Here is a 12,216-nt window from a genome sequence, read left to right as displayed (position 1 = left end):
GTATGCTGTGGATTGCTCGCAATATCCATTGATGTAATAGGGGACCTTGATCGAACACGTTTAGCAGATTGTGTGGATTCAGTAGAAGGATGCCTATCTCTAGATGTGCTGCCTATCGGTTGACTTCCCCAAGAAAAATGGCGAGTCCTGCTGCGAGATCCGATAGATGTAGTTAGTTCGCACGAAGTGCTTGGATTCGTCGGAATGATTGGTGGTAGTCCCAAGTGTCGACCAGGGAGCGCTTGACCGTTTGTGGTGCCAGAGTCCGTCATCGTGATGAAGAAGTCTAGGGCCGAAGCCCAAACGAAGATGAAAAAGAAAGAAAGAAAAGATGATGAAGATGAATGAGGTTCAAAAAGCAAGCGCCCTCCGAAAGTGAAAACTTTCGTCAATCCTCTAAGTGTCCTAATTGTGTTATGCTCGCAAGTACGTGTTCAATACTTGGTCCTCGCTGACACCGTAAGAAACACAAGAGAGGCTAGGCTTCTTGGTAAGGTATGTCCAAGAGAGTTTTTTTTTTTAGGGGTATGGGAATAAGGTAATAAGTGAACTTAATAAATCTTTATTCATCAATTTATGTACTGCTTTGGTGAAGATGGTACTCTTACTCCCAGCCATTAGAGGGTTACGCCCTCTCTTTGGCATAGGTGCCAGTAGATATACATTGATTGTTAAACATTGTGAGATGGTCAAAGTGCAATTATATAAACATGAGGAAAAGTAAGCATATAAAACTAGGTATACTGATAAATAATAATAATTATAAGAACAATAATAACAATAAATCACAATAATAACAATAATAATGAGGAATAAATATGTGCAAAAATATATAAGTATACGAGGTGCTAAGGTATTAAGATGATGGAAAACAAAATGTATCACTTAAGTAATAGAATTTTGAGCGATGATGATGAGGTATGATATGAAGTGCAGAGACGACACAAACATAGTTGTATTAGCAAGACAGATGCAGTGTTAAATCTTCTGTCCCGGGGCGACTCGGGACTTATGAGGACAGGGGGAAGCCCTTGTTAATAATGAGGATTACGTGCTAATATGGAAAAAGATGAGGAAGATGATCATTAATGAGGTAAATATCATATATGTCTCGTTCATCAGCAGTCAGATGTGTATTTTGAACAAACAGTGATACTAAGATGTTTAAAGGTGAGTGTTTATACCGAAATGTAGCATCAGTAAGAGCATCAGTCTGCAGAATGTCCAAGAATAACGGATGACCTGTTTGTATACGTGAAGTTATATACCTTAGTCGTAGTTCTGCGAGGTGTTTCGTGAGTTTTGAGAAGTCGATATACTCATATGTAAGCCACGTAGGGTAAGGAAGCTTAATACGATACGCCAGCCGAATAGCATGTCGCTCCATTATGCAGAGTTTTTCATAATATGACGCAGAAGCATTGCCCCAGGCGGTGTGTCCAAAAGTGAGGATGGGACGGAGAAACGCCTTATAGGTATGAAGTAACACTTCAGCTTTCAGACCCCAAGTTGTGCCTGTGAGACGACGCAATAGATTTAAACGAATTTTAGCCTTAGCTGTTAACTTTTTCAGGTGAGCATTCCAAGTGAGCTTTGAGTCAAAGACCACGCCTACTCTAGATTTCAGCGTTATAGACCCCTGTGTTTAAAGCCTTGTTATGCTAAAATGGCTGTCAACTATTCTATACATTATACCTTGTTTTAATCGTTAAAGTATTTATTACAAATTGGTGTATATTTAAGAGCTTTACGTGTAACTAGGAAAAAGTTATGAGTAAAAATGTACTCAAAACTGTGTATTTTTTTAGCCATTTTCATAAACTAACCAGTTTCACATTATATATTCCAGAAACGACGGGCCTCTCAAAAGCGCCATTCACACAGTTCAACATGTGATTATTACTGATTTCAATGAGCAAGTTTGGTCATGTTTACTCCTTTCATCTCCATACAAATACCGATATTGTGATCCCATGCGATTTCCGAATCTAACAAAGCTGCAGGCATATTAAAACGATTTAGATAAAATATGTTATATCTATAAAACAAAAGTTAGTGTAATGTTGTAATATCGCAAATAATAAATTATATATTTAATCAGAAAGTTCCGAGCTCTTTCGCGGAAAAAAATCTCACTGCCAGCTGATTCCCTTTGTGCGACGTTGTTACAGAATTCGCCTACGCAGAAGACTAACGCATCACCAGTATGGGAGAGAGACTCTCTCCGACTTCGCTGTGACAACGCTGCAGACCCTCTGTTGCCGGACATTCTGCCTCTTGTGAGAAGAAGGCGAGCGTGATTTAACAGGAGAAAAAATATGTAACAAATTCTACTTAAAAAAAAAGCACTGTGCATAATTCTATAAACATTTTTTTAAGAGAATTGCACACATATAATCGAGCATACATTTTTAAATAATTGCTTTAAATACTTACTTGTTTATTCATCCGAATCCAAATCCAGGATTTCACTGTCACTACTACTGCCATCCGAATCTTGTGTGTTGATTATAAAGGGTTCTAAGGCAACGTCCAAATACTCTTGCGTACTGTAATAGTGATCTTCTATTTTTTGTAAGTGACGAACTGCATTTCTCCATACACAGACGGGAACATTTTTAAAGGCATCTTTGCAAAGAACACACACATCATCGACACGAAACGTTTTATTTTTCTTTGCAACCTCATTCTTTATATAAGACCATATCAACTCTATAGGGTTCAATTCGCAATGTGCCACAGGGAGCCACAAAAGTTTGATTGTTTTGTTTTCAGTATTTCGCACAATTGTTTCTAGAAGACGTTCCTGCTCTTTGAAATAAGGCCTGCCGATATTCAATAGCACACTTTTGTGAAGTTCACTGAAAGTTTGAACGTAGTACGGAATAGGAACTTGATTTTTCTCCAGCCATTTAATTATGTCGTCTTTTTTCCACCGCATAGTTGGATTTCTAGTTTCAGGATTCAGCATAGTATAATATGGTGCTTGATCTAAAACCACGACTGATTTGTCCGGCAAAAGCTGAATGATGCGTTGAAACCATTCTGTATAGTGCTTGGCGTTCATCTCGGAATGGTAATCCTGAGCTCCCTTTCTTCCAACAAAACACACTTCGGCTCCATCAAGAAATCCCTCCTCGTTGCCAATATGCAGCATAATTATTCTCTTCCCAGCACCGGAAGGAGTACGAATGCCCCCTCTCCAACCCGAAACCTGTTGAACAGCACTCCGGTAGTAGTCATACACTGGTGTGTCTTCTTCTGGCAGAATTTGCTCTTGCCATCCATACTTGGCAGAATGGTTCGCACCGCACCAAGACTCATCGGTGTAAAAGACACTAAAATTATTACGTCTGTAAAATTTCAACAACCGTAGAAACTGATCCCTTTGCCCAGCAATCTTATCACTTTCCATTAGAACTGGTTTCTTGTTAAACTTTTTATACCGAAATTCCAGTTTTCGCAACACACGCCATAACGAAGTTTCACTCATTTCTGGAGCATCAGTAAAGTCCTTTCTTATCTGTTCCAAGAGTTTCTTTACCGTTGGATACTCTTTTCGCACATAAAATTCGTGGAGCTTCCGGCGAATACACCCTTGAAGGAATTCGTCTATAACCAACTTGTTTGACGGCGAACCTGTTTTTTTTTTTTTCGGAGATTCTAGGAGACTATTATTGCGAAACTCACTTGAAACACGCTTCACAGTTTTTTCAGACACCTTTAAGCATTCGGCAGTTCTTTTGACGGATTGGGAGAACGAAAATTGTGGAGCGTTGTTTTGTTTCTCCAAATCAAAAAATAATCTTGCATTTATTATAAACTGTTTCTCGAAACTTCGAAAATGATGCTTTTCCATTGTTTATATTACAACCTAACCAAAAAAACACACAAAGATAAAAAAGAAACCACACGAGAAAAAACAACGACACGAGAACAAACACAGCCACAATTTCTGTTTCCCGCGCGGCGCGCAACGCTGACTCATGAAGTTCCATGCGGCAACGTCGCAACAGCTGAGTGGTAACTAATCGTAAAAAATATGACTATTTTCATATTGTAATTTCGGACCTTTTGTCTGTATCTGAACTAAAATTGTATACGTTGTTAATATTGCCATTCAATGGAGCGTACTTCAGTGCTTTCCGTTCTTCGCTAATGGAGTTACGGGCAGAGATCGGTACATGTAACAAAATAACTTATTGTACACTAACTGTAAAATTAATTTTAAAAATACTACTGCACTTTTGTTTAGTATACTTTCGTTCATATTCAGTAAAAATTTCATTCTTGTATTGCAAAAAATAACAGAGATATTTTTCTTTAAACTTCAAGGAAACCAATTTATTGCAAAAAAATTACATTTTTAAATACATTTTTTATTTCATAACCTAAAGTATTAAGCAGAGAGTTGCAAGCAAATAACCTGTTATAGTAAACACTTCAGTGAGTAAAATGGTGCATATCTCATGTCTCTACCTTAACTGGGCTCGAAGATATAGTTATTTTAACCCAGGGGTCTATAACGCTGAAATGGAGAGTAAGTATGTAGCAGTAGGGGAAGGGCGTACTCGATACCCATCAACATTTACTTGCAAGAGATTTGGATTTCTGTAAACTCTGGAACGCCTGTTCGGAGGTAAGAACACGATTGCTTGCGTCTTTTCCGTATTAATAGTTAAATGCCATCTCTTGCACCACCTGATGTATTTATTGAGAGTTTGTTGTAAAAGTGTATTAAGTTGTTGGATAGTTTTACCAAGAGCGAGAAAAGCTGTGTCGTCGGCGTATTGAAAAGTAAAAACATTACGTGGAACTGCAGGGATGTCAGAAGCATAAAGGATATATAATAAAGGGCTGAGAGCCGAACCCTGAGGAACTCCAGTAAGCGGAAAGATAGGCCAAGATAGAGCATTACCCACTGTAACATACGCAATGCGATTTGTAAGGAAAGAATATACTATCCTCAAATAGCAAATTGGAAACTTAAATGATTGTAATTTTTTAATTAAGCCGTAATGCCAAACTTTATCGAAAGCCTTTTCTAAATCCATAAGAATGAGGCAAGAAGGGAAGGCTTTATTATACTGGTTAGTAATTATGGTGCTGAGACGAAGTAGCTGGTCATTTATGGAGAAATTAGGCCGAAAGCCTGCTTGATGGATGGGTAATAGAGTAGTTGTCTCAAGATACTTATGAAGACGGCAGACAAGAATTTTCTCAAATATTTTACTGAATACTGATGTCAGTTGAATTGGTCTGTAAGAGGAAACAGAATGCACTGGCTTGTTTGGTTTATGGAACATGCAAATTTTTGAGACTTTCCAATCTGGAGGATAGAAACCAGTTCTGAGAATAAAATTATATATCGCCACCAGTAGTAGTAGAAGTGATCGCGGGGCTTCTTTTATATGTCGATAACATATGCTATCAATTCCAGGAGCTGTGTTCTTTTTCCGCTTGAGGGCTATGTGGAGTTCATCAGTAGTAATGGGTGCGGTGAGTGGATGTTCCAGGTCAATGGCATGATCGGCAGAAGGTTGTAAAGCAGGAATGCAAGAGATGTCTATCCGTTCAGAGATCTTAGAGGCAGCTGTTGGAGTAAAAACGCTCTGTAGCTGACTAGCAAATGCGTTAGCTTTCTCTTCGTCGGAGAAGAGAGGAGAACCATCAGCAATTAGAGGATAAGTTGTTGACGTATTCTTGCCAGTTAGTTGATTAAACCTCTTCCAATAGCGAGATGGGTGTGCTTCTTCGGATAAGGTATTACAAGTCTCAATCCAACTGCGACGTTTATATGCAGCAAGATAGTTGCGAACCGCTCGTTGCCATTGGCGATGTTGATGTAGATAGATATCATTCCCTGTTCGATAGTATTCACGCAGATGTTGACGAGCCTTGTGTATTAGAGTGACATACGTCGGTGGTAATTTTGGCTTATGGAGAGTTAATTGAACAGTTGGAATATTAAGATGAGCACTGGTTCGTATTGCCTCAGTGAGAGTAGAAAGACACGAAGCCAACTCAGGCTCGGTAGCTGGTGCTGTTACAGTTGAAAGAGAGTGTTCGATGTCTTGCCGAAAATGAGGCCAATTCGCTTTGTCAAATCTAGGAACACTTCGCGGGGCTATTACCGGTCGTTGCGGTTGTCCTCGAGTTAATGTTAATTTAATTGGGTGATGATCGCTTCCGATGGAATCGAGAACTTCAAGCTGGCAGTCATTAATAAGATTTATAGATGTGATGACGACATCTGGTGTAGTCTGACTGATTGGTCTGTGTGACTAGGAAGGACATGAAGATGCAGCTGTAGATTTTCAGTTAAGAACTGCTGAAAATTTGCCTTTTCGCGAGCACTACGACTATGGATATTAATATCCGCCATGATGATAATATTACGAAAGTTATGGGCTATGTATTCAAAATACTGTAATGGTATGGGTTGGCGTGGTCGAATATAGATAGTGCTAAAATTAACTATTAATGATGGAAAATATATAGAATAAAGTAAGTATTCCGGCATATCGGCAAAAACTTGAGGAGTGTATGCTCTTACTGGATATTTGGAAAAATAACCTATTGCAACTCCGCCTTGAGCACGTGCCATATGGTTGGGATAATCGTGGCGCTGCAGTTGATAACCAGAAATATGGGCTAACATGTTCGGTCTTAAGGCGGTTTCGTTAAGTGCAAATACATTAATATGTTCCTCATATAATAATGTTTCGAATAGCAGCTTATGTTGTGAAAAGGATCGAATATTGACGAATAGGAAAGTAATCCCCATGATGTAAAGTAACATATGCATGGCTTTAAACAGCAGTTTCCAGCGGTCCAACGTGAAAATGAACATAATTGTTAGAGTAAGTTGCATGGAGATTGATGTGGAAAATGGATTTTGCAGTAGAGATTATGTGGTGTAAGATATGAGCTCGCTGAAATGGAAATATATTTTGTAACACCAAACTGATATAACGAAGGAGATCTTCGACGGTTAGCGGAGGTAATATGGATTGTGTCGGTTGAGTTGTTTTATCGGCCGTTGTTAGCGGTACCGTTAGTTCTGGATGCTCAGGGGTCGGTGCTGGTTTGGCTTTACAGCGATAACTGTAAGTGGGACGAAGCCCGCTGCAAGTGTTACATTTCGGTGGTCCTTGTAGATTGGGACATGCCTTGGTCTCGTGTAGCCCTGAGCAGTATCCGCATTTAGAAGGATTTGAACAGTTAGCGGTAGTATGATCGTTGTAAACCTGACATTTTTCACAATGAATTGGTAACGGTCCTTGAGTTTTAGATGGTTCAACTCTGTGTATTTTCTTATAGATAGGCGCACCATATCGCAATAAATAGTCAATAGTGTCCTGTCGCTTACAAAGAACGCGGATCATGTATGTAGGACCATTATTATTTCGAATGCGAAGACATTTATCGACTGATATCCCTTCTTGCGCTAGTTCCTCGTGTATTTCTGCATCTGTTAGTTCAGGTGAGACTCCTCTAATGACAACAGACAGAAAAGATGGTTGTCGAGGTGGTGGAGGCTGCTTTTGACGCTTATCTGTCAATTTTGTCAGTTTAGCATTTTTCCCGAAAATTTCGTAGGAAACTTTATTCCGTATGGTGATTCCAAAATTCGGATCTTTCGATTTCAAAATGTAGCCATTCCTAGTGGAAACAATTTGAACTAGAGTGTCCCGCACCCTAGGAACGTATTTCATTATTTGCAGAAATATCATTTTGGAATTTGTGAATTTAGTGTCATATTCTGTGAGTAGAAAGTGATAAATAGGATCGAAAGTTGAACTTGGTAAGGAATGATCTACAGGACCCGTTATTTTATTAGAATGCTGTAGATTGCCCTCGATGTCCATTGATGTTATAGGGGACCTTGATCGAACACGTTTAGCAGATTGTGTAGATTCTGTAGAAGGATGCCTATCTCTAGATGTGCTTCCTATCGGTTGACTTCCCCAAGAAAAGTGGCGAGTCCGGCTGCGAGATCCAATAGATGTAGGTTGATCGCGGGAAGTGCTTGGATTTTCGGAAGTGTAGGTGGTAATCCTATATGTCGTCCTAGTTGAGCTTGACCGTTTGTGTTGCCAGAGTCCGTCATCGTGATAAAGTAGCCAAGGGCCGAAACCCAAACGAAGATGAAGAAGAAAGAAAAGATGATGAAAATGAATGAGGTTCAAAAAGCAAGTTGCCCTCCGAAAGTGAAAACTTCCGTCAGCCCTCTAAGTGTCGTATGTGTGCTGTGCTCCCAAATGCGTATTACAACACTTGATCGTAGCTGGCACATTAACTAACACAAGAGAGGTTAGGCTCCTTGATTCAGTATGTCCAAGAGCGATTTTTTTTTTTTTTTTTTTTGAGGAGTTGAGTTTAAACAAGGAATAGGTTTTAATATAGGATATATATTTTTGTTGAAGTATTTATTGATTTATGGGACATCATTCATTCTATTAGCATGAATCATCAAGTAGTTGCATATTGAACTGCCACTAGAGGGTTACGCCCTCTCTCTCGGCAAGTGATATACTGAAAACAAGTGCAAACATAAACAACGTTAGTTGGACAATGTGAAATAAAGAAAATAACTAGTGCTAAATAGAACGAGTACATTCAATGGTGCTGAAATAGATCTATGTGCATGAACATAAATAATAAACATTGTATGATATTGAACTGTGGAAAAGATATACATATCATGAGGAAAAAATTAACAATAAATAACTGGAAAAAGGTGATAGTATATAATGATAAATGATATATAAGACTACAAGGTGAACATAATTGAAATTGTAATTACTTTGTCATGATTGATGAGATGAAAGTGCCTTATACGCCACAACACAGTGAAATGGTTAATAGTAACGAATGCATGTTATTCTTCTGTCTTGGGGCGTCTCAAGACTGATGTAGACATGGGGAGCCCAGATTAATGGTGAGGGAAAACAGTGCAGCTATGGAAAAAGATGAGGGATGTCTTGATGAATGATCTGACGTTGAAAGAATCTACGATGAAAGTGATCCATAGGAAGGTTATTTACGTGAAGTGTGATCAATATACTCAACGGTGTATGACAATATTTGAAAGAGGAATCCTGCTCAGAATCTATGAAGATTGTATCCAGAAAAATATCTTTATGAGATTCGAGACATTTGGCTATATATCGCTTACGTAAAAGTGAGATATGTTCTACAAGTGGTGGAAAGTCTATTCGATTGTATAGTTCTCGGTTGGGATATGGTAGTTTGATGCGGTATGCTAAGCGTACTGCATGGCGCTCCATAATTTCGAGCCTACTGTAGAACTTAGATTGAGCTGGAGACCAAGCAATATGGCCAAATGTAAGAATGCTGCGCATGAACGCTTTATATGTGTTGATAAGCAATTTTGAGTTTAGGCCCCAATGCTGTCCTACTAGCCTGCGAAGTAATTGCAACCGATTTTTTGCTTTAAGCACAAGTTTCTGGAAATGAGCAGTCCATTGTAATTTATTATCGTACGTTATTCCTAGATATGTAACTGATTTAGATGGTTCTAATCTGTGTGTTCCGACAGTGATATCAAGACGATTGGGGTTACGGTGAACTTTACTGCGGCATTTAGGTGGTATGATGACTAGGGTCTGAGTTTTCTCTTCATTGACGGTAAGCTTCCATTTCCTACACCACACAAGAAAGTTATTAACTGTGAGTTGTAAGGTTCTATTAATTTGTTTTATAGTTGTTCCGAGAGTTAAGAAAGCGGTGTCATCGGCATATTGGAATAAATAAGTAGGAGGAGCAGGTACTGGTACGTCTGATGCATATAATATGTAGAGAAGAGGTGACAGGCTGGACCCTTGAGGTACCCCGGTATATGGAAATATAGGATGGGAGATGGAACCGTTGATACAGACATATGCGATTCGATGGAGTATGAATGAGAAAATTACTCTAACGTAAGTAAGGGGAAGTCCAAATTTTAGCAATTTATAAAATAAACCATAGTGCCAAATTCGATCAAATGCTTTCTCCAAATCCATTAAAATTAGACAAGATGGTAGTGATCTGTTATACTGGTTTACAAGTGTAGTCGTTAATCGAAGCAACTGATCATTAATACTATATGATGGTCGAAATCCGGTTTGGAAAGTGGGAAGAAGTTGATGGTCTTGCAAATATGGATGTAAACGTTTCACTAGAATCTTTTCAAATAGTTTCCCCAGTGTGGCAGTTAGTTGTATCGGTCTATACGAACTTACAGAATTTGGAGGCTTGTTCGGTTTTAGGAACATACATACTTTAGAGACTTTCCACTCAACTGGATAATATCCTGTACGGAGAATAAAATTATAGATAACTGCAAGAAGCAGAAAAAACTGTACTGAACATTCCTTGATAAGTCGGTAAGATATTTGGTCAAAACCAGGCGCTGTATTACGTTTTCTTTTGATACTCGTCTGAATTTCATCAGAAGTTATAGATACTGTTAACGGTTCAGTTTCATCTAAGGTATGTGTAGGTGACGGTTGTAATAGTTGTGTGATGTTTTTTTCAGAAAATCTAGGACTATCTTGATGTGGTTCAACAGGCGGAGTGAACACAGCTTGTAAATGAGAGGCGAAAGCGTTGGCTTTATCGCGATCTGAATGTAAAGGATCGTTGTTTTGAAACAGTGGGTATCTTGTTGTTTTTTGCTGTCCTGTCAACTGATGGAACTTTTTCCAATAGCGTGTGGGATGAGTTTCATCGTTCAGTTGATTACATGTGTTGTGCCACGTCAACCGTTTATGAGCAACAATATAGTTGTGCACAGTACGTTGCCATCTACGTGCCTGTGTTAGATATTCAGGATTACGAGTACGCTCATATTGTCTATAATAATGACGAGATTTTCTGACTAAATGCAAATATTGCGGAGGCAAAATTGGCCGATGAGTTTTACCGTGATAAGTAGGAATGTTGTTACGTGCGCTGGTGGTGATGGCCTTGGTGAGTGTAGTTATGGCTGCGTGAAGAGTTTCCTCGGTGTCCGGTGGTCGTACAGTTTCTAAAGCAGCGTCAATATCTGAGCGATATTTCTGCCAATTCGTTTTCTCGTATAAGTATATAGTGCGTTCTGCTGTATGAGAAATATTTTTACGTACATCATTGACTGTTATTTTCACGGTAAATGATCACTACCTATGCAATCCAAGACTTCGATATGACACCTGTCTATGAGTGAAGTGGTAGAAAGAACAACATCCGGTGTAGTTTGGCTACTTGGTCTGGTGTGTTTCGGAAGGGGATATATGTGACCATGTAAGTGAAGTGCTATATGGTCAGCAAACTGTCTCTTTTCCCTCTCGGAGCGGCTATGGATATTGATGTCTGCTAGTATCAGTAGATGCCTGTATGATTGAAACAAATGGCTGAAATACTCGAATGGTATCACCTGTCCGGGACGTACATATATTGTTGCTATCGTAAGTGCTATGTTAGGTAAATAGATAGTGGCTATAAGATGTTCAGGAAGTCGATAAGGAAGCTGAATCTGATGCTGTCGGTAAGATAATTTGTTATTGATGCCAATTGCAACTCCACCTTGCGCTCGAGCATTATCTACTGGAAAATCATAGCGCAGGAGTTGATACCGTGAGAATCTCGATAGCATTGATGGTTTTAAAGCAGTTTCATTCAAAGCAAAAATATCAATACATTCTTCGAGAAGCAGGTGTTCGAAAAGAGTTTTGTGTTGTGGCAATGATCGAATGTTCATAAATAATAAAGCCAAACCCATGATGATGACGCAAGCTATTTGCTTAGACAGCAGTTTCTTTTGGAGATATGTGAAAGTGCACATAGTTCCCAGAATATGTGGCATACAGATTAATATTGAAAATGCTCGTGGCGGCAGCGATAACATGTTCGAGGATGAACTGTCGTTGAAAAGGAAAAATGTTCTGAAGGACAAGCGTGAAATATCGGAGGAAGTTTTCAACTGTAAGACCTGCTGCGATTGATTGGTGGGCATGAACCGGTGGATCAGTTGTACGTAGTGGAACTGTGAGTTCAGGATGATCTGCGGGTGGAGCTGGCTTAGCTTTACATTTGTAGCTGTATGTAGGATGTGACCCGGGACATACAGAGCAGTGAGCAGGCTTTTGATGATTCGGACAGTCTTTAGTCTCGTGCTGTTCGGCACAGTATCCACACTTAGGAATGTTTGGACATTTTGACGTTACA

General features: G+C 39.2%; 1 protein-coding gene across 1 annotated transcript; it reads right to left on the bottom strand.

Moving 5' to 3' along the window:
• Positions 1 to 2,440: 2,440 nt before the first annotated feature.
• On the bottom strand, positions 2,441 to 3,859 carry LOC145674630 (uncharacterized). The gene has a single exon (XM_081744845.1). The coding sequence runs from the start codon at positions 3,857 to 3,859 to the stop codon at positions 2,441 to 2,443; it is 1,419 nt and encodes a 472-aa protein (XP_081600971.1).
• Between the last annotated feature and the right edge of the window lie 8,357 nt (positions 3,860 to 12,216).

Source organism: Thermobia domestica, chromosome 17 (assembly GCF_964235325.1).
Source record: "Thermobia domestica chromosome 17, izTheDome1.hap1.1, whole genome shotgun sequence".
NCBI classification, from domain to species: Eukaryota; Metazoa; Arthropoda; class Insecta; order Zygentoma; family Lepismatidae; genus Thermobia; species Thermobia domestica.
Note: the sequence above shows the minus strand (reverse complement) of the source record. Positions and strands in the feature narration are given on the sequence as shown.